Here is a 24,514-nt window from a genome sequence, read left to right as displayed (position 1 = left end):
CCAAATCAATTACAACTGCATAGGAATCTCAGGAAGCAGTTGCATGACCGACTTGAAGCTGGCGAGGAGAGCCTGAGAATTGTTTATAGCAACGGCGTTTCAGAAATTGTGCCTGGCCATAGATAACTTTTAAACTAAGTGGTTTGTCTAACAGGAGACTTTCTATATTGTATCAGAATGTTCGACGTCTTAACAGTAAGACTCGTGCTTTTTAAAAATCTATGTGTGGGGGCGAGTTTCTTGGTGTTGCAGTATCTGAAACTTGGCTGCAGGTGGTGTCTACAACAGGGAGATGTTCTACAGTTATTACAACACACATATGGGAGGCTCATGGGTGGATGTTGCTTACTACAAGATTAATGTGAACTCACCGTATTCTCCAAATAGAGATTACAGGTTTTTGTTTGACTATATTTCTGTTCTTAACTGTATAAACGAGAAAGTTTTAATCATGAGTGATTTTAATATCAATCTTAAGATTCTAGAGCCATCTGTTGACATCAAGATGGCATTACTGCATGAGATTTTGGCATTTTCTGATCTGTGCAATTTAATAACATTAGTAAGGTACCAGGTAATATCCTCGATTTGATACTTGCTAATATGCCATGCACTATTTATGAAAGTGCTTCACCTGAAAGATGATTACCATCCTTCTATTGCTATATCATGGAGAGCAAAAACCAATAGGGAATATAACTTTAAATCAAGTTGTCAAAGTTTCAACTATAATTTTAGAAAGGCTAACTTTTCCATGCAATATCAGCTTATATCTGAGGTTCAGTAAAACCTCTTTAATGAATTTGGTTATGTTAATGAGGCGGTTTCCACTTTTTATGGTGTTTTGGATGATGTTTTTACGAGAGTTTTTTAATATAAACGTTGAAAAAATAAATATCACTATCCCAGCTAATATACTGTCTAAATTGTGGCAGCTCATTTTGTGGAAGAGAACTAAATCGTTAGGTAACTATAATATTTATCAAGCCCATACATCCAGGTGGGGTATTGGATATATTAAACAAATACTGAAAATTCTATACATTATTATACCAAGAAATTTTGGAAATTTATACAATAAGCCAGAAGCATATTTATGAACCCCAATATTTTGAACTACAATAACAGTTGTCTGTCTAATCATTTGCCAATTGTGAATACGTTTACAAATTTATTTTGATGAAGTTTAAAGAATTTAATGAAGGTTAGTTTTTTAGCTTGACAGTCCGTGTAGTCTCAAGGAGGTAATTTTGCTCTCTTACCGCCATCTATATGTCAAGGAGTAGAAGCTTTTTCAGTGTTCCATAAATCGTCTAAGCTTTCAAGGCCCATTTTTTTTTACTCTGAAAACAAACTATGATTGTCTCCAGTTATCTATAGTTACCTACAGTTTTCTACGGTTATACGGACGGCCAGTACATAAGACATATATTATGTCCATAAAAACTGCAATTTTTGCCTGATTTCATCCAAGAAACATGATGTAGAATGTTAGCGCATTATAAAAAAAAATTGTATCTGTATAAAATTTTATCGCATTTTAATACTAGAGATGAAAAACCCATTAATTCAGTATGCATTTGCCCAATATGTAAAATTTAATATCTACAATAAATTTTTGTCATAAACACAATGGTGTAATGATCGATCTCAATATAAAACACGAGTTCTGCTGGCCGAAATATCGCTCGTGTATTGTTTTATGTGCGGATATTCCGGTCGTTTTTGGTTTTTGGCCTTACCCACCGAACAGGATATTGATATTGTCGAACGTCAGCTTATGAAAAGCTAAATAGAAAAGAGCAATCCGTTTGACCCTATCGAAAGTCGTTCGGTGTTCACGGCGATTCTCGTAAACATTTTATTTTCCGGTTTTTGGGCCGTGATTTTTTTGTCAATTTAATCATAATACAACTTTATTTACATTAGGTTTTCAATTTCTTAAGCCATATCGATGTTTGTTTTTAACTAGTATATGACAGAGATGAAAGAATAAGAATATTATGAGTTATAAACGAATAATATTGTCTAAATAAAAGAATAAGAATGAATGTAATAAGAGACATCACAGAGATACAAGATTTCATCCTACCAACTGCGCCATATTGTATAAAGTAAATTATTTGCTATCGTTAAAATGACAGGCAATTTCAAAATAATGGATGAAAAGAATTTTGAAAAAAAATTGTGCATTGTGCGCTGAACCCAATCAAGTTCAAGATTGCATATCTCGAACCAACAGTTATTAGTATTGTGTAAGCTGCTACTCTCTTAAAAATAAATGTAATTAAAATATAGTTACCAACCTCACCATCTTGAATAAATTTGTTCGTAATTCATATAAACAAATAAGCAAAAAGTATAAAACCGATTCTTCTTAGGTACACTCTGTAGCAATCAAGGGCGAATGATTCCTCTCACGAGAACACCTTATTTGCATTTCGCTTTTTAAATAGACTATGTTGAACTAGGCTCATGTTGAAAAATTGAAACGACGTTTCAAATGCGACAAAATGTGAAAGTTATGGACGTTCGGCGACTTCAAATATTAAGTGCAGGGTGTGTAACAATTTACCATGCCGCGTATGTCGTACGAGTAAAGAGAGTACGAGTTGTATGGTTGTACTTGTTGTGTGGGTTTTTACGAACTTACCTGTCAGGATTGTGATTCGCATGCAGACGAGAGCGACCTTACCTCACTAAAGAAGCGCTGTGAGAAATTCAAGATAAGAACTATCTCTTAATTAAAAATAAGCACCTTGTAAAAAAAAGTTATTTTCCTTGAAGAAAAACTATAACGTTTGGAAAAACCTAATTCATGGCGAGAAGCATGCTCTGAAGACATAAATAAAGATCAGCTGCTCTTGATAAGTCATTGACAGATGGCATTGCCTCCTATTCTTTTGTAGGTTTTGTAGTCACCAGACGGGAGATCCTATACTCCTAAACACCAAAATAATACACTCGTTAACGGGTAACAATACTTTATTGTACCAATCGTACAATAAAACGGCTATATAGCTTAGACACGTGGAAGTCAACGCTTTTACAACCAGTCTCTGTCACGACTCAGGTGCAACCTAATCCGCCATAATGGATCGAATACCTCCTGACAATTGACAGCCTCCCCTCCACTCTCGGAGTGAGTGAGAGAGCGATACAAGTCTCCACACTTTTTCTTAGGGAACACGGGTTGGCAACTCCAAGGAATAAAGAAGTAACTGAGATCCTAACATTTCGGATTTGAATGTTAACGCGGCAGCCAGATCGCCGCACGAAGCTATCACAAAAACACCTAGGAAAAAGAAACACTTCATTATAGGTACTGGAACATTATCTAATAACTTAGGAACTGAGGTAAAAAGAAAACCCACTTCAGATAAAGCCTTTATATATATTAGTAACACTAAACCTGGTGTTTCACCAGAATTTGTTTATGACCACGTTCGAAGCCTCCAATCGTTGTTTCAAAGTTGGAATCATTTCAGCAGCTGGTTAATTCTGGTGTCTATGATGTTATGGCTTTTAGTGAATCCTGGCTGAATGATGATGTCTCAGATGAAGAGCAAGTCAACCGCAGCTCGAACAGTTCCACTAAGAAACGAGGGGATAGAGTTCCAATAGTCATAAGAAAATGCTTAGAAGCTAGAAATGGAGCTGAAGGAAAAAGGCGTCGAACAAGTATTTGTCATGATATAACATAGCGCAGAATGAAACAAAAGAACAAATCACACAAATGAATGATGTGTAAATTGGCATGAATTATTCAAAGGTGCAGGTGTTGTCGATGCTTGTGCTGCATTTTATGATATGTTAAATACCTTGGTTTATTTCTATGTCCCTTAGAAGAGAATCAAATATTATTATTTTCTAAGGTGGTTTGATGCACACTTAAAACACCTTATCTTTGAGAAAAAGATAACTCATAATAGATACAAAAGTCACAAGTCAGATGTGTTGTATAGCTAATTTTCTGACCTAAGGCAGCAATGTAAGGTCTAGCGCCAGGAGTGTTAAAAGAGGTATCTTAGCAGACTGGAGGCAAATTTTCATGAAAACGAAAAAGTACTTCTGATCTTTTGTCCGTGACCATCCGTCTATGCACCAAACAGTGCAGTTCTGATACCGTCTTACAATTTCCAAAATAAGTAGAATGCAATACTTATCATATTGAGTTGGTCGAGATTTTTGATGCAATTGTTAAATTCCCAAACAAGTACAGTTTTAGTCCAGATGGTATTCCCGCCATTCTTTTAAAAAACTGTACCTTAATTAAGCCACTTTGAATATTATTCAACTTATCTGTTTCAACATCCACTTTCCCTATTTATTGGAAATCTAGCCGAAAAGTGGCCGAAGAGATTGTGTGGAGAACTACAGGGCAGTATCTCTACAATCGGATATTCCCAAGCTGTTCCCAAGATTCTCTGATTAGTCATGCGCTAGCCTGGGATGTAAGAGAAATAGTATATATTGAACAATATGGAACAACATATCATAATAATTATTAATCTTAAGCACCACAATCAGGTTGACTGTTCATACGGACTTTTCAAAGACGTTTGACAGAGTCAATCATGATTTGCTTCTGGCAAAACTTAAGGCTCTTGATTTTGGTGCTGCTCTATTAGTATACTTTTAAGAGGTAAAACTTAATATGTAAAATTGAGCGATTAATTGTATCTCAGATCCAATTAAAGTTACGTCTGGTGTTCCGCAGGGGATCTCATTCAGGACCAATTTTATTTATATTATATTTGCTGGATCTTCTGCTGTGCATTGCCAGGAGCAAAGTATTTATGTTTGCTGATGCCATAAAGTTCTTTTACCCAATAGAAGATGGCGATTGTTTAGTTTTGCGAGCAGATCAAGACAGCGAGTGGTGCATCTTAAACAGAATGGATCTGAAGGTCTCTAGATGAAGCATTTTGCCTTTTTGTAGAGGAACATTTATTGCAAATGGCTACAATGTAAATAGCATTTTTTTCCCAAAACCAGACAAAGTTAAGAATCTTTGTCTAATTATTGATTCCAAACTTTTTTAGGCAGCGTTATGCTTTATTTAGCGCCTTATAGTGAGTCTTTCAGTAAATTTAATATTATAACGATTTTGTATTGCTCTTTGGTTAACCCTATAGTAGAATCCTGTTCTGTGGTATGGTCTCCATCCTATCAGGTGCGTGTTCAATATATTGAAAGGGTACGCGGTCTAGATTGGGTTTAGTTAGAGAGAATTTTACTCATGAGAAATTTTTGTTCATACTCAACCTAAACAGATTGCAAAATAGGCGGGATAAGCTAGACATATGGTGTTCTCAATACTCGTATAGATTGTCCTGAGATTTTTTTTTATTCAGTCAATATACGGGAAACCCCATTTTACAAAAGATTTGGTTAAAATATTAAATAAAGTAAAAGATGTATAATTAACATAATAAAAGTACTATCACCAACATAATCAGACAGTCTTCAAAACATATACACAAGAAATAAACACAATAAGAAAACAATAAATTAAAATATTTGACCCAGTTGACCAATAAATCCAGAGAGTGAGCTTGCAAATGGATCAAGTTCAGGGTGAGAGTTTAAATAGGCAAGACTACGACAGATTAGAGAATGTAAAGAATAGTTGGAGTGACAGATTGGTAAAGCAAACAGTTCATGTCTCCTTAGGGTGCGTGCAGGGACCTTTAAATTAAAGCTGTTGATGAGAGCAGGGCAATCAATAAGCCCATGAATAACCTTATACATAAAGCTGAGGTCACTTTGAATCCCTCTAGATTCCAACGATTGAAGTCCCAATATTGCCTCCATGTCAAGTAGGTTATCCTGCATATTCAACTTGTAGGAACAGTACCGGGTAAACTTTTTTTTTTTAAGACTCTTTCAAGTTACATTTTGTGACAAATATAAAAAGGATACCAAATGATCGAGGCATACTCTAAATGGCTTCTAACTAATGAGCAATAAAGTATCTTCAAAGTAGATATAGACATGTCACGACAAGTTCGTAAAATTTTGGGCAACTTAAACTTTAATATTGTGATCAGCCATAATCCTCACAAAATGAGTCTCTTATAAGGATTCTGCATATAACTATAGAAGATAAATTTTGCCTTTTTGATTCATCCCTTTGCCGTCTTAAGTGTATATTAAAAAATAACTTGTTATGTTTTGCGTACTATTTGATATTTAACCTCTTCTTTTAATCTAGGTAGTTGAAGTGTTTATGTGTATATGTTGTTTTAGAATTTTAAATGCACTTGTGTGTATTTATAATTTTAGGGTAGAAATAAGCTAGCTATATTTGATAACCTTATATTGTAAATAGTTAAACTGTAAATAAATAAATAAATAAATAAATAAAATAAATAAACCTGGCGACAGCAGCAACTTACATTTGTATTTAGTACCAGAATATTAAAGGAATATATACGAAATAAAAATCTTTTTATAATCTAGTTTTAATCTACAATTTCAATATTATTGCTTTAACTGAGATGCGGTTAAACGATAGTATTTCTAAAACAGTAACAATATCATGGAGATAATCATGGAGGACGTATAATAGTCGCTATCAAAGAGACTTTTACAATAGCTAATTCAATACTAATGATTCCTCAGTTAATTTATAATGCTGTCGACATCATAGGAGTAAGGATAGTAACTGGCACTAGCAGCGAATACATTATTCTTATATACCCTGAAGGCAAAATCTTAAAACGTCTTTGAATATCTTTTGTCTCTTACATATCTTTATTAAGCTAAGATAATATTGTTTGATGGTTTTAAGTTACGCGAGTATACTACCTCAGAAATTTAAGGTAGGAAGATAAATTTAACTATAAACTTTTTAGAGTTTTTTTGACTGGCAGCAGCGAAGTTTTACTTAATTTTCAACAACTTTACTGGATTTAGTTAACTCGTCAAATTCAGAGCTTAGTTCCGTTGAAAAATATATATTTTTTTCATTAATGAAGGATGTTTTTGATCCCTTTTTCTTGTAAAACTTAAAACAGTTTCTAACAAGTAATTTCATTAATATCCTAAAGTAGAAAATATCTTCTATATTGTCAAAAGGGCTAATCTTAGAACACTCGACCCTGACTTTCTTGAAATAAATTGCGACATACTTAAAGCTGTTAAGAAACTCAATATTTCTGTTTTGTTCAATCTGTATTTAAACTTTATTTTTATCTAGATAAGTATATTTTTAAAACTTCTAAGAGAAAGCGTATATCTCCGCTATAATTTATTTTTTAGAATAAAACTAATAAAAGAAAAATAAAGGACATTTATAAACATTTTGCAAAACAACAGGACCTAAATAAGGAGTTCTGCAAGTCGATTTAAAGTTCGCAACAAAACAGTTTAATTTCACGTAATTAATATAATCAGTGTTCCCTTCTGCCTGACCCTCAAACAATACTAGACCTTTCCACCAATTTTTTTAAATTCTACTCTCTCAGTTTGTTTTTTCTTCTTAGGGATATAATCTTCTCATGTGTTAAGTAGTTCAGCTTATGGCCGTCTGTCACAGTTCTCTATTTTGAACTAACTGGCTAACTTCTTATAATGTTTGTTCTGTTCTCATCTTCATCTAGTCTATCTATCTCAATTAACGTAATATAACAAACAAACTTATACAATATAAATTATGCCTATTTATTAGCACCAAAGATAAGAACATAAAACAGTTTTATAATTTTACAAATGTAAATTATGGTCAGTTTTTACGTATACTTAATTTTTTAAACTCACTTTTGGTTCTTAGCAGCTAACTTCACTCAATTTTTACCACAAAGATTATACTAATTATAATGGGTTAACTACTTTATCATATTGTATCAACCTACGATAACCAAATTCAGTTAACTACAGATATTTATATTCATAAAGGTAGGTTCCCAGCAGATGGCGACGTCATTTTTATGTCATGCTCATTGGTCATTTTAGGTCAATTAGCGTCTACTTTTTGGTCTTTAAAATGAGTTTCTTTTAACAGGAAAATATTGATTTCATTAACAAAGTCAATATTTTAAAGTAAAAAAAATAAAAAAGCAGAGACAATGTCGAGAATTGAACCCGGAATCACCTGCACTAAATTCGCTGTACAACAAACATACACTAAAGCGGCTGGCTTTGTTAAAGGGAATCATCATTTTCACGTTTTCTTAGTTAGTAGTAGATTTAATTTAATTGGAAGTTAAAGAATTTTAAGTTAAGAAATAAAAGCATTAATTTCAATTAGTATGCCTTGTTATATATTTTATGTTACGTATGATTTAATATATAAGTTTATGTAAAAAACTACATTGTTTATAAAAAGCTGTTATGTTTACTAATCAGGAGGTAATGTTTGCCTGAAATATTATAAAGATTAAAAGTTGTTCGGTACAAATATACTTTTTGTACTATCTATTGTTTCCTTAAGAAAATTAACGAAAGAGTGTTTGTATTATTTTGGTATACTTGCAAATGAATAAATAAATATATATTTTGATTTCAAGTAAGAATGTTTTTTTTTTATATTCAAGAAATCCTCAAAGTCTTTAAACGTCTCCCTATATAAATATTTGACATCTTCCGGGGGTTTTTTTCCATTCCAGTTAAGACGTCATTTAGCCTTTATTTAGGACGTTTCAGCGACGTCTCTTAAGACATTTGTACGTTACTTAAATGTCGTAAGGACGTTAAAATGACTCGTCATATAGACCAAAAAGTGCGAAAAACGATGTCCTCAAGACGTCATTTTGCTACTTGGGTTTTAACTAGGTTTAGGATATAACGGCATTTACAGACATTTGTTAGGTTACACTACATTCTTTGTAAGAATAGAGAACCATTTTTGGGCTATGTGGTGTTCTGTGCCTCACACACTACATATTAATCACAGTGGTTCGATCGACTTTAGGCACTAAACTTTAACGGTAAGACTTCTTACCATTTGTTTCTTTAGTCGCATCAAAAGAGCTTATTTAGTGCATATTTCAACAAAAAAGAAAGTAAGAAAGAGCCTAACAGGCAAGAACATAACAATTTCAAGGGAATGCGCGGATTTATACTTATGGTATTAGCGTTTAAGTGTTGCCACTTGGAACTGATCTTTGGGAACCTTTTAGGGATCGGTTATATCCTTAAAATTGTGGATAGAAATTATCACATCTTGATGGCAGAAAAAAATGTTGCTAGGTTATTTTTTAACAGTATATATTTAGTTGCTTTATATTTAGTTTGTATAATTTTCAAATTAATTTTACACCTATTTCAGAGAAAAGATAATTCTATAATTATTTAAATAAATATTTTCAACAAGTGATAAAAAAATCACTTGAAGCCAGAGGAAATAAGTAAATCTTTTTTTATAGAAAAAAATTAAATTTTTAAAATAAGGTGAATGTCACCTCCTCTAAAGGATTAAACATTAAATTATAAAATCTCCCTTTGAAGATAAAAGTAAACGGATTCAAAAATTTCTTTTAATATTCACACTTAAAGCCGTAAACCTCGACGGACTATTTTTAACGGGCCACTCTGTATAAATTTTTTTCAGTGTTTTGAACAATATTATACATACTAATAATATATAAATTTTTAAACAAAACATCCTCATTAAGAAGACAAAATTTGTTTTATCTGCTTTAGATAATAGTAATTTGGCTCATAATTATAATAAAATATTTAAAATTTTCCTTTTACTGATATACAAACTTGGGTAAAAACTATTTATCCTAATTTTTTAAAGGTTTTCTTTTAGATATGAGTTAAAAATAATTAATATCTAAATAAGTAAACTAAGAGTGTTTTTCGTTTTTACATAATAAAATTGTACGAATTTAGGTTAAGATATAAAAAAGCTAGTAAGCTACAAAAAGTGACAAAGACAGGGCAAACTATGCTTATCCAATAAGTGGTTTTTTTTTTGTTATAAGCTGTTTAACGTATACAGATAAAATATATTCTTTCTTATTATATATGTTTTTAATAACTGTATATATACCGATGAAGGACGAGAATTCTCAAACAGAGCCTCAAATTTATCGGGGTAATAAAATGTGTTTTAAGACATTTTGATGTTTGCCATTTTGTAACTTTATCTATGAATATTTAAAAGTTTTATATTACCTATAAACTTGAGTGAAAATGGAATTTTTGGAATGCCGCAATAAACTTTGGCTTTGTCCTAGTTTTCGAGGTCCCGTGTAATACAAGATTAAAAATAATTTTGAAACTTTTTTGATTAAAGGTTTCGTATTTTAGTAGTTTTGTGTATAATTTTGTTAAAAAATGCTGCATTTCAATAAGATAAACAAGTAGTTTTTTATGGCCTTGAGTAAAGTCTCAACAGAACCGAATAACAAGTTAATTGAAAGTTCACAAAAAAATAGTTTAATGCTATGTAATAAAAAGCATCAATTCTCGTTGGGGTCATATGGCGTCATAAGTTACATATTTCAGTTAATGGTCATCTTGCAGAATCTTCATCTTGATATGAATGAATAGCTTCTTGTAATGTTTGTCCTGTTATCATTTTTATTAACTCTATCCTTCTCATCAGCAAGCTGCTCCTTGAACGGTCTCTCTATTTTCCTTTGAAATAACAAAAAACATGAAAACATAAAATAACGGTCTCATAACATATAATTACTGGATGAACGTGTTTCGCACTAGCTATAGCATAATAAAGCACTTAAAAGCCATACACAAACTTCATACTTTATGAAGGCCTGATGATGCTTTAGCTAAAGCAAAACACGTGCAGCCTGTGATTATACAGGGTGTTTCAGAACTATGGGATCAAACTTCTAGGGGTTGTTCAGTACAGTACAATCCATTTGAGTATAGGAACCCATGTCCGAAAATGTGTCACTACGCCACTACGGCCCTAAGACGCGTTTAAATTTAGAGAAAATATTAATTACCTAAATAGGATCTGATGCATTTATTTTTACCTTTTGTATATGATACCATCACAACAATTGTTCAAAATGTCTTCCTCCAACCTCAATACACCGATTTAAACGCCGCACATGATTTCGGCGGACTACACTAAAAATTTGATCCTCGTTTTGAATGATTTCAAATGCTGCTGTTATTCGTCCAATTAAGTCTAGCTCTGATTCTACTGGAGTTTCGTAAACTAAAGACTTTACTACATGTCCCACAAGAAAAAATCGAGCGACGGTAAATCGGATGACCTAGGAGGCCAAGAAACTGCTCCACCTCTGGCAATCCAACGGTGCCCAAACCGCTGAGCCAAATACTCGCGTACTTGTACAGGAAAGTGAGCCGGCGCTCCATCATGCTAAAACCAAATTTGCTGTCTAATGTTTAGTAAAACATTTTTAAGGAGTTCTGGGAGAACTTCCTCCAAGAAATGCAGATAAATAGGTTCTGTTAACCGTTTCGGTAGAAGGTATGGCCCAATTAAATAATCATCAACAATGACTGCCCATACGTTGACAGACCAACGATTCTGATGTTTTCTTGGAAATATTGCATAAGGATTTTCTTCGTCCCAAACATGGCTATTCCCACTATTAAAAATATCGTCTCTTAAGAAAGAGGCTTCATCGGTCCACAAAACATATCGTAAAAAATTTGGTTGTGCAATGATGTGATCCAGAAGCCATCGACAAAATTGAACTCTAGGATGATAATCGGCTGCAGTCATACCTTGAACTTTCTGGAAGTGGTAAGGATGGAGTTGTTGCTCGTGTAGTAGCCGCCAGACAGAAGCGTTACTCTTATTCATATTCTTAGCGACGTCACGTGTGCTATTTGATGGTTCATCGGCAACTCGCTAAAGCACCTCTTCTTCAAATTCGACCGTTCTTACGGTTCGAGCAACAATAGTATCATACATCTTGGTCTTAAACATGCCTGTCTCCGCGAGCCGCCGCGCCGATGAACCGCAATAAACTTTTTGTATCCAGGATGCTGTCGTTCGGGATAATGTTCATGATACAACCGCGATGCTGCTCGTGCATTGCAGCTTGTTGCTCCGTATGCCAAATGCATATCCGCCAATTCTTGATTGGTAAAGTTTTCCATTAGCAATAAATTTTTAAAAATTTTAAGCTATAAAATTTTAAACATGACATTGAGAATTGACATTGATAAGCGTTGATTTTAAACAATTGTCATGGTATCATGTACAAAAGGTAAAAATAAATCGTTAATTTTATATATTGGTCTTTTTGAGAAGAATAAGATGAGATTTTTATATTTCTTTAAATTGCCAATTATTTGGATTTCCATTGCATTATCACTAAATGTCCATCTATCTCGCTAAATGTCCAAAGAATCTAAGGTAGGACTGATATTTGGTCGTGATCAGCCTTTGCTTCATGCCAAATTCTCCTATGATTGATTAGTTTGTGCATATCAGTCTATGGTAGCAACTTGCGTCGATATGTTTACGTCGTTTAAACCTCAAAAGCTAAAGCATTATGTTCTTGTCTCCTTTTTTAATCGTCCAAGTCTCAGATGTGTATGTACATTGCTATAGGAAAGATTAGGTTTGTATTAGTATTTGTTCGGTGTTCTTAGTTATGCTTGTGTCTTTACAAAATTCTGTCAGGACGTGGTATTGCTAATCAGCTTCAAATATGCGGTTTGCATTGTTCTGTATGTCTTCTTGATGATCCGAAAAATTAGAATTTTTCTACCAATGTGTATCCCGCGATTTATTGGATCTGCTGTTGGTTAACGATTCATTAATTTTAAGGAAGTACGTTTTTATGATCTATTTCCAATTTTTCCTCATTTGATATTATAATGCCATCCGTGTATCTAAGAGTATTTATACGTCTGCCCCCAATGGTTATTTTGCCTTCTCACTCAATTATTACTATGCGCATTACATGCAATGTAAGGTAGATAGGATACACCCTTGTCTCACTTCCTCCCTTAGTTGTAAAGGCTTCGGAGCCTGCGTTATTGACTTTTACCTTAGCGCTATTGTTCTCATAAAGATTTTCGATGAGTTAAATTAAGTGAAAAGGAGTTTTTATTTCGCTTAGAATTTTTTAGAGTTTATCCAATTTTACTGAATATAACTCCTTGTTATAGTCAACAAAGCATATGTACGTACATCTTTATGTTGAATTCGCATCCTTTATAGTTCTTACATAAACGCAATATAAAAACGACATCTAGAAACAATTACACATACTCTGATACTATGAAATTTGCATCTTTAACAGAAAATAAAGTGCTAATAACTTTAAAATCTATTAAGGCCAATCTATTAAGACTTAATCAGGACCTGCATTTCTTATGTCAGACTGTGCGCATGCTATGAAACCTTTAACAAAATTAAGGACTTTTTTTTTGGTCTATAAAGAAATATAAAATTATTCCTATCCATAAAAAAAATATAAAAATATAATCAAATATTTCCCTCGTATGTTAAATATCCTGTTACAGGAATTATCGAAAAATATAAGGTATAAGAATTTTTCATTTTGGTAAAGAATCAATACTTGAAATGGAACAGACCATTACCAAAAATACTGCATTAAGTAACGACTATGTTTGTTTATTTATTTCTTTTGATAAATAATTGGACTTGGAATTTGATTAATAAATGGACCTCTATTAAAGCGGAAAAATCAGAAAAAAAAGACAAATTGACGAAACATTACTGCAACCGCCGTATTAATACTTGCAAAGAAAGAAGTTAAAGAACAACAGTTAATCAAACTACTTGGACCCTAAAATATGAAGTAAATGGTATTTTAAATTCATGTGGATGAGAACAACCATAAGCTTCTCAGCCGAAAGACGTTTTCGCTTGTTAACTGCATAAGTATAATATAATAATAATATATAATCGACTTTAGAGCAAAATATTGCTATTGACAATAATTGTGCTTTTTATTGTAATTATTTTAGTTTTAAGCCATTTTATTCTGCAAATATTTTCCATTTAATTTACAAGTTAAATTTGCTTCATTCGACTCCTCAATTAATTCGAGAAATATTCAAATAAATTAGTAGGTTTCTCACTTTTTAGACAAAGTCCTTCATTCAACATTGTACTTTGATATGAAATATCTAATTGACACTCGATAGTAATAGTTTATGAGTGATAGATCTACTACTTCTAATCTTATTACGAAATTCAAATTAAAATTACTAAATTATTTCATAGTCTATTAATACACATATTTAAATTCGAAAGAATGTATCTGGAAATCGACTCCTTAAGATTATCTTCCCCAATCAGAAGAATTTATTTTCTTCTCTCTTTTACTTTTTAATATTTAATAATTTGTTTTGAGTTACGATAATATCATTTCTTTTTCGACTCTATTACAGGATAATCTCTGTTGAGGAATGCGAAATAAAATACAAATAAGTGAAATAATCGGACATTTTAAAATTATCAAAATATGTTAGTTGTTTGTAATGTACTTGTTATTGGTCTGCCGAAGAACCACCCTGTATTCATAAATAAGGATTTAGAATTGTCATACCTAAAATGCCAAAATGTGTCAAGACACGGCTCTTAAAGATCTTGCTTTATTTAAGTATTAATGCCCTTTATCGCTCTATATACTAGTGTTCAAACACATACATATTAACACTATATCTTTGTTTCAAAATCATTTATTAGAATTGAATTTTGGATATAAACTATAAATCAAATATTTTGCTAAAAAATTCACTGTTTTTAACATATGAGTATGGAATTTACATTTTTAAAAGTAAAATTTATTAGAAGCCCTTGTGTATATGCAGACAGTTTTTTTCGTTAATAGGATATACCTGTATGAAGTATATTACCATATGTCTTTCATAAATAATGGAACTTTGATAATATGTATCCATTATTCGAACGTATGATATTTATATTAAAAGTCCTGATTTAACTATTTCCATTAGCATATATATGATGCTCTTTCATTACGTTTGTAATGTCGGGATCAATTATAACACATGAGAGCCCTTTTTAAATATCTTTATTCAAAAGACTACTTATGACTGTCTACCCACTTTACATCACTTACACTTATTATTTTATATAATTGCTTACGTTTTTAAACGATGTATTAGAATTCGGGTATCAAAATAATAAAACCTACTTACTAACTAGGTTACCTTGCTTAATCAGGTTAGTATAACAATTCGTACAAAGATAAGTTATGATATTTTAATTGTTATGAAATGAACTTATAAACTTACTTCTACACGTTTAGAAAATCAATAAATAAACCTACACCTGCATACCTTTTAAAGCAAAAAAGCACTCTCATTGTTAAAAATAGAGAGCTTTTAAGGTTTTTTGGGTTCTTACGAGGTGGGCGAATGATGGATAAAATTTCAATATTCTGTATTTTTTTTAATGTACTACTTTTCTAGGTAAATAAACAAACCTAAGCATGTGATATTTTTTATATAAAAAAACCACTGTTTATTTTAATAAAATGTTGCAATTTCAAATTTTGCAAAATTTGTAAAATTGCAACTTTTTTCAAAAGTTGCATATAAAATTACCAAAACTACTAAAATACAAAGCTTTTAATCAAAAAAGTTTATAAATATTTTAAATTTTATATTACACAGGACTTCGAACAGTAGGACGAAGCCAAAGCATCATTCCAAAAATTCCATTTTCACTTAAATTCATAGGTAATATAAAATTTAAATATTTATAAATAAAGTTACAAAATGACAACATCAAAATGTCTTAAAACCCATTTTATTACGCCGGTAAAGTTGAAGCTCCGGTTGAGAAGTCTCGTTCGTCATCAGTCTGTATACTGTTATTAAAAACAAATTATAAGAGAAAATATATTTTTTAAAAATATTTCCATAATTTGTTGCAGTTATATGAATTTAAAAATTATACAAATGGAACATAAAAGACTTAAATATATGGTGTTGCAAAAAAACCTAATAACACCCTTTTCTGTTATAAGATGTGATCATTCTTATTCGGTTTATGTCCTTCATTTTAAGGACATAAGGGTCCCTAAGAAGTTGAGAGAGATCAACAATTAATTTGAAATGGTAACTCTTGGACGCTAATACTATAAGTCTAATCGATAAATTTTCGTAAAACTCTTAATAGCTCTTAGTGTCACATCCTTTTTTGACAAAATTCACATTTAATTAATTTTTGATCCCACTAAATAAACAAATGGAAAACAGTCACACGATCAAAGTTAATTGTTACAGTCGATATTAGTTGCTATTGCAGTCAAGTTTAAATACTCTCGTTGAGAAGCAGTGTGTGAGTCGAGTAGTAGTCACGATAAATTAATATTAGAAGTTGCTTTTGTTTACTGATTAAAGAACGAAGAGTTGTAGTATACAGATGAGTTGATTTGAGTCGCAGTTACAATAAAAAGTTGCTTATAGCGTTTTACCTATTACCCCTAATACGCAAGATACGTTTCAATCTTTTCTCTCTTCACACCTTTAGTGACTACGTTTAGAGTCAGTGACCTAAAGTAAGAAGTAAAAAGTGAATGAAGTTATCTGGTAAAATGGAAAAACGAATGTAAATAAGATGAAATTAATTATACATAAAAGTAGTCTATAGTTTACGCTTGTCAAATAGTTCCATATTTTGATCTTTGTTGCTAATAAACGGGAATACTTTATATTGTATAAGTTTGTTTCATTTATTACGTTAATGGGTTCAGCTACATAATAGTACATAATACATTTCAATAATAGTCTCCACTGGCACTCCAACTGGCAAGAAAATAGTAATTTTTTGTACCAATAATTTCATGCTTTCAAGTTTATAATTATCAACAAATTTTAAAATATTTACGAATAAAGGTACAAAATTATTACAAGTTATATTACCTAAGTAAATATAAATTGTTTAAATACCCATATTCGTTTAGCTCTGTCAAATGTCGTTAAAACATAAACAATATAGAGAATTTTAATTTTTATTAAAAAAAATAATTATAATAAAATTCTGGTCATCTCTGTAGCCTATTCAATATGTAGCAAAAACGATTTAGGATGAATTATATTAAAACCGCAATGATCTTACATTAATCCCCGAGTAGAGACATCTATGTTCGAAACTGGTGGATATTAATTTAAAAAATAATAAATAAATGGAGAATGACTTATAGTGTATTTGCAACATGACAATGATTATTAAAAGTATAAATTAGTGCATTTTGTAAAATAATTGCCGAATTTAGGTGTTACTGGGCCGTCGAACGATTTAAATTATATTTTGGGTTTGTTGGGATTTGTTTGGGTCTTTACTGAATGTTGGAGCAGGAGTTATCTGGAGCTCGTTTTTGGTTAAAACTACCTGAATGCCCGCGGCGTTGCTCGCGTCAAAATAAAAGAAAAGTCGAAGAAGGCCTCCAATAATAGTAAATGCAACCGACAATACACAAAAATAAAATCCGAAGCCTCGCCTCATTGATAGTACATGCAACCCACAATTGCCACGCCGTTTTTTTTGAGGTCAAGGGGCGCGATTAATATAATATAATTATTATAAAACCAAGACACAAATAATCTTAAAAATGATTCGTTAGATGCAGAGCGAGCGGTAAAACTGAGTCGAGTCACCTCTCGAGTATCAGTCTCGCATGGACCCGCCTTGTTGTTATGTCTACCAAAATACAAATAATACAGAGGCACTTTTTCAATCGTATTTATTAATCAGTTTTATGCCGCTATGCGATATTTATCATATCGCTAACACCCCTTATCGGTGGAATTTCAAAAAGTTCATTCGTATCCGGGGCCTACATTATAAAAAAACATTGTTGCAGTTAATTTTTTTTCTTAAGTTGATGCCTGCGACTCGTTGGTGCAGGCAGTCTCCGTTCAAACTCCGAAACCACGTCCCCTTAGTTCTCGGGGTCATGGGTAACAATTTTCCCATTTTTTACCCCTTATTGGTGGAATTTCGAAAAATCCGTTCTTTTCCGGTGCCTACATTATAAAAGGAACCCGTTGGCAAAATTTCACGTTTCTAGCTATTGTAGTTTAGGCTCTGCGATGATGAGTCAGTCAGTCAGGACAAACTCTTTTATATATATATATAGATCAGACGACAGTAAAAAATACAATTGTACTAAAAAATATTATAATAACAACTCAACAGCCACAGTTCAAAAATAGATCAAGGAATTTAGCAGACACACCATATTTGTCAATTTGTCTGAGCAATGGGGTCAACAATGGAAAAGAATTTTAGTACAATATATATTTTAATGATTTATCAAGCTTTTTCTGTGAATATTATGGAGCACAGAGGCACAATTTGTTAATCAACACATCCACTAGAACTGCCGACTTTCAAATTTTCCAATGGTGTAAGACTTATGCATTAAAACTATGACGGCAGGCAAAGCACAAAATATGGAGAGCAAAATATACATTATCTGGGGTTCTTTACATTATCTTTAATAAAATATATTTAACATATTAGTTAATAAAACATATTGTAGATATTTTTACATTTTCCTTTGTATATCGGAAAAAATGCATACCTTTTTTCTAATTTAACCGACATCGTATCTTTTATTGTCTCATAGTGTTGGTAACGCCTAAGTAAATGCGTAAATCTGGCTGAAAAAATACAAACAATGCTGCGTTCCGAGAATGAAGATTTATACTTATCTGATCAAGAGGCTGATGTTAGGAATAATTCGGACGAAGATTTGGATTATGGTATTCAGGAAAGTGAACACACCAAAGATAAAGAATTGCGTACAGTCAGTGAACTTTCGAAACTAGATAAATCTCTGAATAATCAACAGCAAACTAGAAAACTGGCAAGCGAAGGAGCTTCCCAGAAACACAAAAACTCGAAAACATAACATTATGAAACGCTTCCAGGTCTAACGGCATATGGCAGGAGTGGGAAATAACACGACTAAATCAGACATTTGGAGTTTTTTAGTAGATAATAAAATGATTCAAGAAATTGTAATTTAGACAAATATAAAAATTACTTTTATGAGAGAAAATTTGTGCAATTTCAATCTCAAGTTATAGAAACACTAAGATAGTCGAGCTAAAGGCTTTGCTTGGACTTTTCATGCTATCTTTAATCAAGAAATCTTCCCATGAAAATATACTTTAACTATTTTATGATGATCCTTTAGGTCGCCCAATATTTAGAATGATAATTTCTTTGAAACTTGAAGTAATTTTTTTTTTCAATTTTTAGGTGTCCTGGTCCAATAGACCATTATGTTTCGAATTATGTTCACAAATTTTCACATTACGGGTTAAGGGTTAAAACGGACAATGCGCATATAGTATTAGAAAATTTAGTTCTATTAGTTATAAATTAAGAGGTGCTAAATAGTTGAATCTGGAACATGGAGGGTAAGAATGCATGATTAATTTATTGTCGCTTTAATAATAAATAATAAAACGCCCCTTATATACCTGTACAACAAAATTAAATTTAGAAAGGACGTTCACTCTCTAAACTTACGGTTTAGAGGGTTAATTCCGCCACATTCTTACCGCAATTCAAAATTTGATATACGAGGTCATTAATATACATATTTAGCTCGTATAACAGACACATCCTCACGGTTAATAAATTTGGGTCTTTTAATTTGCGAAATTCCTATAATAATGGTGTCCTTTGGAGAGATAGATTGTAATTTCTATCACTTATAAAGAGTTTAAAAGAGTAAATTGAAAAATACTTAAATATAAGATCTGACTATGAACTAAATAAAAAAAATTTAAAAATAAACACAAAATTTGATTTTTAAAAGTTTATATTAAAAAAAAACTTTACATACAATAAATCAAAATCTAATGATAAAAATTAATTAAATTTAATAATTTTTGGTCACTTACCTAAGGAGTCTTAGGTTTAACTTTATGACTCTCGCGAAAACACATTTAAAATAAATATTTAAATGAGCAGTTTTGTACATGACATGGCCCACTCACAGCAGCCTTCCCCTTACAAAAATAATTAACAAACATTTCTCTATTTTCAGGTTTCTCACGCAGTAGTAAGAGACATCAGTCCCGAATCACCTCTTTTCACAGACCCTCAGACCGGCCTGCAACTTAAACGTGGCAAAATCCAGATACGGATGATCCTGGATAAGAAACCCAGCGGAGCTAACATTAACGCTCCCACTGAACTTTCTTGCGTATCATCTACAGAAGGTAATTAATTACCTATTCATGCTAGAAACAATGGCAAAACATTTTTTTTTTATTTGAAGGTCTTGATGCCAACGCTGCTCCTCCAGTAGTCACTACCAGAACGTTCACTTTGGTAGATCAGAAACAGGTGGTGAACAATCAGAAGTTTCGTTGGACCGATGCAATCTCCAGATCTGGAACACTTAGATCTACGCATGCGCTGATAGTGATCGTCAGTAGTCTCGTTTATTATGGCCAATAAGTGAAGCTAACTTAGAAGTCTATATTATAATAGGAAACTGTTATTATTTAGAGGGGTTTATGAATGGTTGACTTTTTGTATTGAGTCAACCGTCTGTAATTCGACTTAGGTCATACTAATATGTTTTTCAAAAAAAAAAAATATATATATATATGAATTAGAAAAGTGTACACACCATATCACCGTATCCTATTAGAACACGTTAGACCAAAGTTTTATATGATGTGATATATGTGGTTCAGTTTCTGGTTTAATTTTTTCTTCAAGTGGTGGAGAAGACTGATTGGTCAGGAGGTGTTCCTAGTAAGGAGTTTAAATTTTAATAAGTGTATACGTCGTGGTTTTTAGTTTTAAAATAAGTTAATATATTAGGGTGAGGCATTTTTCATTTGTTGTCTCTCTCTTTAAATGTCAATATTTTAAAGTTCCAAAAGGCGGTCAGTTCTAAAATAAGACCACTAGAGTAAGTGAAAACCGAGGGCAAACACGTAAAGGCTTTTATTCCAAAATGGGCCTTTAAAAAACAAAAACGCAAAGCGAAATTACGGCGTTCTTAAAATTTAGATATTTTTTTTCTTTTAACGATTTAAATTAATGTAAGGATTATATAGAAAATGAATTACCCTGCGACAACAAATTCTAACAATGCCAGAGTAAAAATTTATGAGTAGAGCTGTGCCAAACATTTGCATCTTATGCTATATTATATTTGAAGTGCATCGTTTTCAAAATTACTAAAATATTGCGCTATATAACTTGATTAAGCATTGAAATTAAAAGTTGCTTTAAATCAACACTATCGTATACTGACATTATAACTTGTCATGTCAAAAGGGAAGCGCTATCTATTGATTCTTTAACTGTAGAAATTGTCGATCCAGGAGCAGATATACAGGGATAATCATCAAATTTTGAGATTAAAACTATTCATTGATTGTTCATATATTAATTTCTTTAAGAAACAATAAGAACTCTCAATTTACGCAAAATTCAATTTGAAAGTGCACAAGTTGGTAATATAGGAACGATTATTAAAATTTAGCCGCTGATTAATGTTATTCACGCTATATATATCATACAAGGTTATGCGGTTATATAGCACATTTAGCAGTATAAGAATACCAACCAATTTTGCTAAATTTGAAATTTGGCATCAACGTTCTATTTGTCTGTAAGACATTTTCTTGAGTGCTGCGTTGCCACTTAAATATACTCCACGAAATGTATTTGTTTAAATGAAATCCCCTCTTTTATATACATATTATATTTCTTTTTATTGTTCTCTATAGTCTCAAGCTATGACTTACATTATCTTTACTATGCATACGATGTGACAATTTAAAGACGTCAATTTGTGTCAAGGAAGTCAGAAAGGCTTCTTCACGAAAATACGTAAACCAATAACCTATATGTATATGTTGCCGGATAAACCCGATTTTAGAATAAACTAGTTTTTCCTAGGCCGAATCAGTGTATCCGAAGATACACTGATGATGAACTAAGTAGTTTATCCTAGTCTAAACTGATTTGTCCTAAAATCAATTAATTGTGATTAGGCAAAACTGATTTTTCCTAGCCTACAAACAGTCTCTTCACAAAAGTAACGTTTTTACTATTAATTAAAGAAAATACTGCTATTACTAACATGTTTACTAATGTTTATTATTACTTGTTATTACATGTCAAACTATTATGGCATTTCGAGTTGCAGAAAAAATTATTTTTCTTGCAAAGGCATCGACTTGACGTACACTTCTTGGCAACTACACTTAAAGAAGCCTTGGCCTGTTCCAACTGAATTTTTGATCGCTGCGGTTCTTAACAAAAGTTCGATGTTTTCGATCACTTTTTCTTCCAATAAAAACTTTTGAGCGCAGATATCAAATTCATTTCTGAAAAGAAAATATTCAATTTAAATAAAATAAAAACCGCAAGAAAATAATTACCTGCAATATAATTTTTGTAAGAGACCATGCTTAGTCCCAATCTTATAAAATCCATCATCAGATGCTTTAAGCACAACTCCAATAACGTTCCGAAGATCTCCTTTAGCCCTGTCTACATCAGGAGTAGGTATGACGATGTTATCTCCAACTTTCGCTGGTAGATGCGACTTCTGAGAGGTTGCTTTCATCTTTTTAGCTTGTTTTTCAAGGCTTTGCGCAGCATTTTTTTGTGAGGTTCCATCCATGTCATCATCATCTCCACTCCTATCTTCGTCTCCATCCTTATCTTCGTACCCATCACTACCTTCATTTTCATGTTCATCAAACAGTTTTCGAAGATCGTCCTCGTCTGCAATGTCCTTTAGCAGTTCCGAAGGCAATGAAGTAGTAGAGAGGCCAACCTTGAGTTCTGCACCAAACATTGCCTTATAAGGCGATTGTTTAATTCCAGAATGAAATGCCCGATTTTTCATAAACTGTATGTACCTTAGTCCTTCTGACCATTTAGTTGTCTGACTGTCTGTTAACATGTTTTCAATATTTTGGTTTGCTCTTTCGACTGATCACTAACTTTGACTATGTCGTGGTTTTCCATGCACGATTTTGAGCTCTGGCCATAAGCTTGTCACTTCTGAAATTACACGATTAACAAATTCTCGGCCATTGTCAGATTGTAGAATGCATAGGGCTCCGAACGTTAAAAATATATCATTTAAATGATAGGCTATTTCTTCGGCTCTCTTACTTTCCAATGAACGAAGCAGAGCAAATTTTGTTAGGTAGTCCTGATACACCAGTATGAATTTAAACTTTCCATCTGGCTGTGTCTGGAAGTCAATAAGATCGACTTGGCATCAGCTATATCGGTCATTTCGAAGTGCAAAATCGGTTTGGAGCCTAATCCTTTCTTTTTTTTTTTTGGTCTTTTTTTGTTGACACACCACGCACATAGATAAAAAAAAGACACCTTATTTCTTTTGTGATATTCGCATAGTTTTTAGCAGTTTCAGCCAACATTCTGTTACGACCACCATGCCCCACTGCTATGTGAGCTGCGTCAATAACGTCATATAACTTATCAGCCGTCAGATAATACTTTATATGATTTGTATTTCCTTCATTTCGTGAAGTAAGTTTCTTTACACCTCCGATTTCCACCACATCAAATCTTTTCAGTCTTCTTTGTTGCAAGGGTGATTTCTTTTCAGTTTTTTTTAGCCTCTTCCACCTTATTTTTAATATTAACTGTATACTTTTTAATAGAAATACTATTTACTACATAGCTTTACAATTGATAGTTTGATTTGTCTTTCTTTATTTCTTAGAAGAGAATAAATCTGAACAAATTAAAGATTCGATTTGTTTCAAACTTAAAGAATATATTTATGACATATACGAGTATTGTTGCACGTTTAATAATTCCTCAGTCTTGGCAATCGAAAACTAGGTTTAATTCATCAGGGTCATCAAGGTATAGTAAAGAATAAAGCTAGAGCCAAGTCTTAAGCTGGCCAGGACTATCCACTAAAATAGAGAATTTAATTTGGAATTGCCCACGTTGCATTGAGTTTAGATCTATCGTAAAAGAAACTTTCTTTAAAGAAAATTTTCAAATTCAAAATCACGCAAGACAAAGAATTGCACTTGACATATTTAAAATATAATGAAACGTGTAGCCTCATTATAACTGATTATTTTTCTTGATTTTTCAAAATGTTTAAACTTCAATCAATCACCGAGAACGTAATTATCACCAAGTTGAAAGAGCTATTTGCTAGATATGGTTTACTACGTTCAGATAATGGAATCCACTTCTAATTTTGCTAAACATTTTGACTTTGTGCATATAATGAGCCGTTCCAGATATCCGCAGTCTAATAGATCGAAATCGAAGCTGCGATTAAAGTTGCGAAAAATCTTATGAGAAAAATTGCTGATTTATTTATTTCTTTGTTAGTGTCTATAGGTCCACTTGTCACACAACTTTTGTTTAACGAAATAATTGGTTCTACTTTGCCAATTTTACCAAAACTTCTTAATGAAACTATAAGCCCAGTTTTCCAAAGGGAGAGAAAATACATTAAAAAAAATGGAAAAAAGGCCTTATCGTGCAAGAGATATGAGAATGTATGGGTATAAGATCTTAAAATATATGGAAAAGTTATACAAAAACGTAGAG

The 24,514-nt window shown here is 32.2% G+C and overlaps 2 protein-coding genes across 2 annotated transcripts in view; one reads left to right on the top strand and one right to left on the bottom strand.

The window, feature by feature from the left end:
- Window positions 1-20,777, top strand: part of LOC126750177 (uncharacterized) — a 226,461-nt gene extending 205,684 nt beyond the window's left edge. Inside the window, exons 5-6 of the mRNA XM_050459707.1 lie at window positions 19,974-20,148; window positions 20,208-20,777. Of these exons, the coding sequence (XP_050315664.1) occupies window positions 19,974-20,148; window positions 20,208-20,389 (357 nt within the window). The 3' untranslated portion in view covers window positions 20,390-20,777. The remainder of the gene's footprint in view (window positions 1-19,973; window positions 20,149-20,207) is intronic.
- A 1,329-nt stretch (window positions 20,778-22,106) lies between these two features.
- On the bottom strand, window positions 22,107-22,865 carry LOC126750568 (uncharacterized). Its single transcript, XM_050460216.1, has 2 exons — window positions 22,336-22,865; window positions 22,107-22,281 (listed from the first exon to the last, which is right to left on the bottom strand). Exons 1-2 carry the CDS (start codon window positions 22,863-22,865, stop codon window positions 22,107-22,109), a joined length of 705 nt encoding a protein of 234 aa, XP_050316173.1.
- Between the last annotated feature and the right edge of the window lie 1,649 nt (window positions 22,866-24,514).

This window comes from Anthonomus grandis, chromosome 2, assembly GCF_022605725.1.
Source record: "Anthonomus grandis grandis chromosome 2, icAntGran1.3, whole genome shotgun sequence".
In the NCBI taxonomy this organism is placed as follows: Eukaryota; Metazoa; Arthropoda; class Insecta; order Coleoptera; family Curculionidae; genus Anthonomus; species Anthonomus grandis.
The sequence above is the reverse complement of the archived record's forward strand: the minus strand, read 5'-3'. Positions and strand labels throughout refer to the sequence as shown.

Bases quoted from the DNA above. Each gene is read 5' to 3' on its own strand.
- LOC126750568 (XM_050460216.1), bottom strand. From the start codon at position 22,865: ATGTTAACAGACAGTCAGACAACTAAATGGTCAGAAGGACTAAGGTAC. The intron at 22,282-22,335 runs GTAATTATTTTC...TTTTCTTTTCAG, and splicing joins TTACAAAAATTATATTGCAG to AAATGAATTTGATATCTGCG.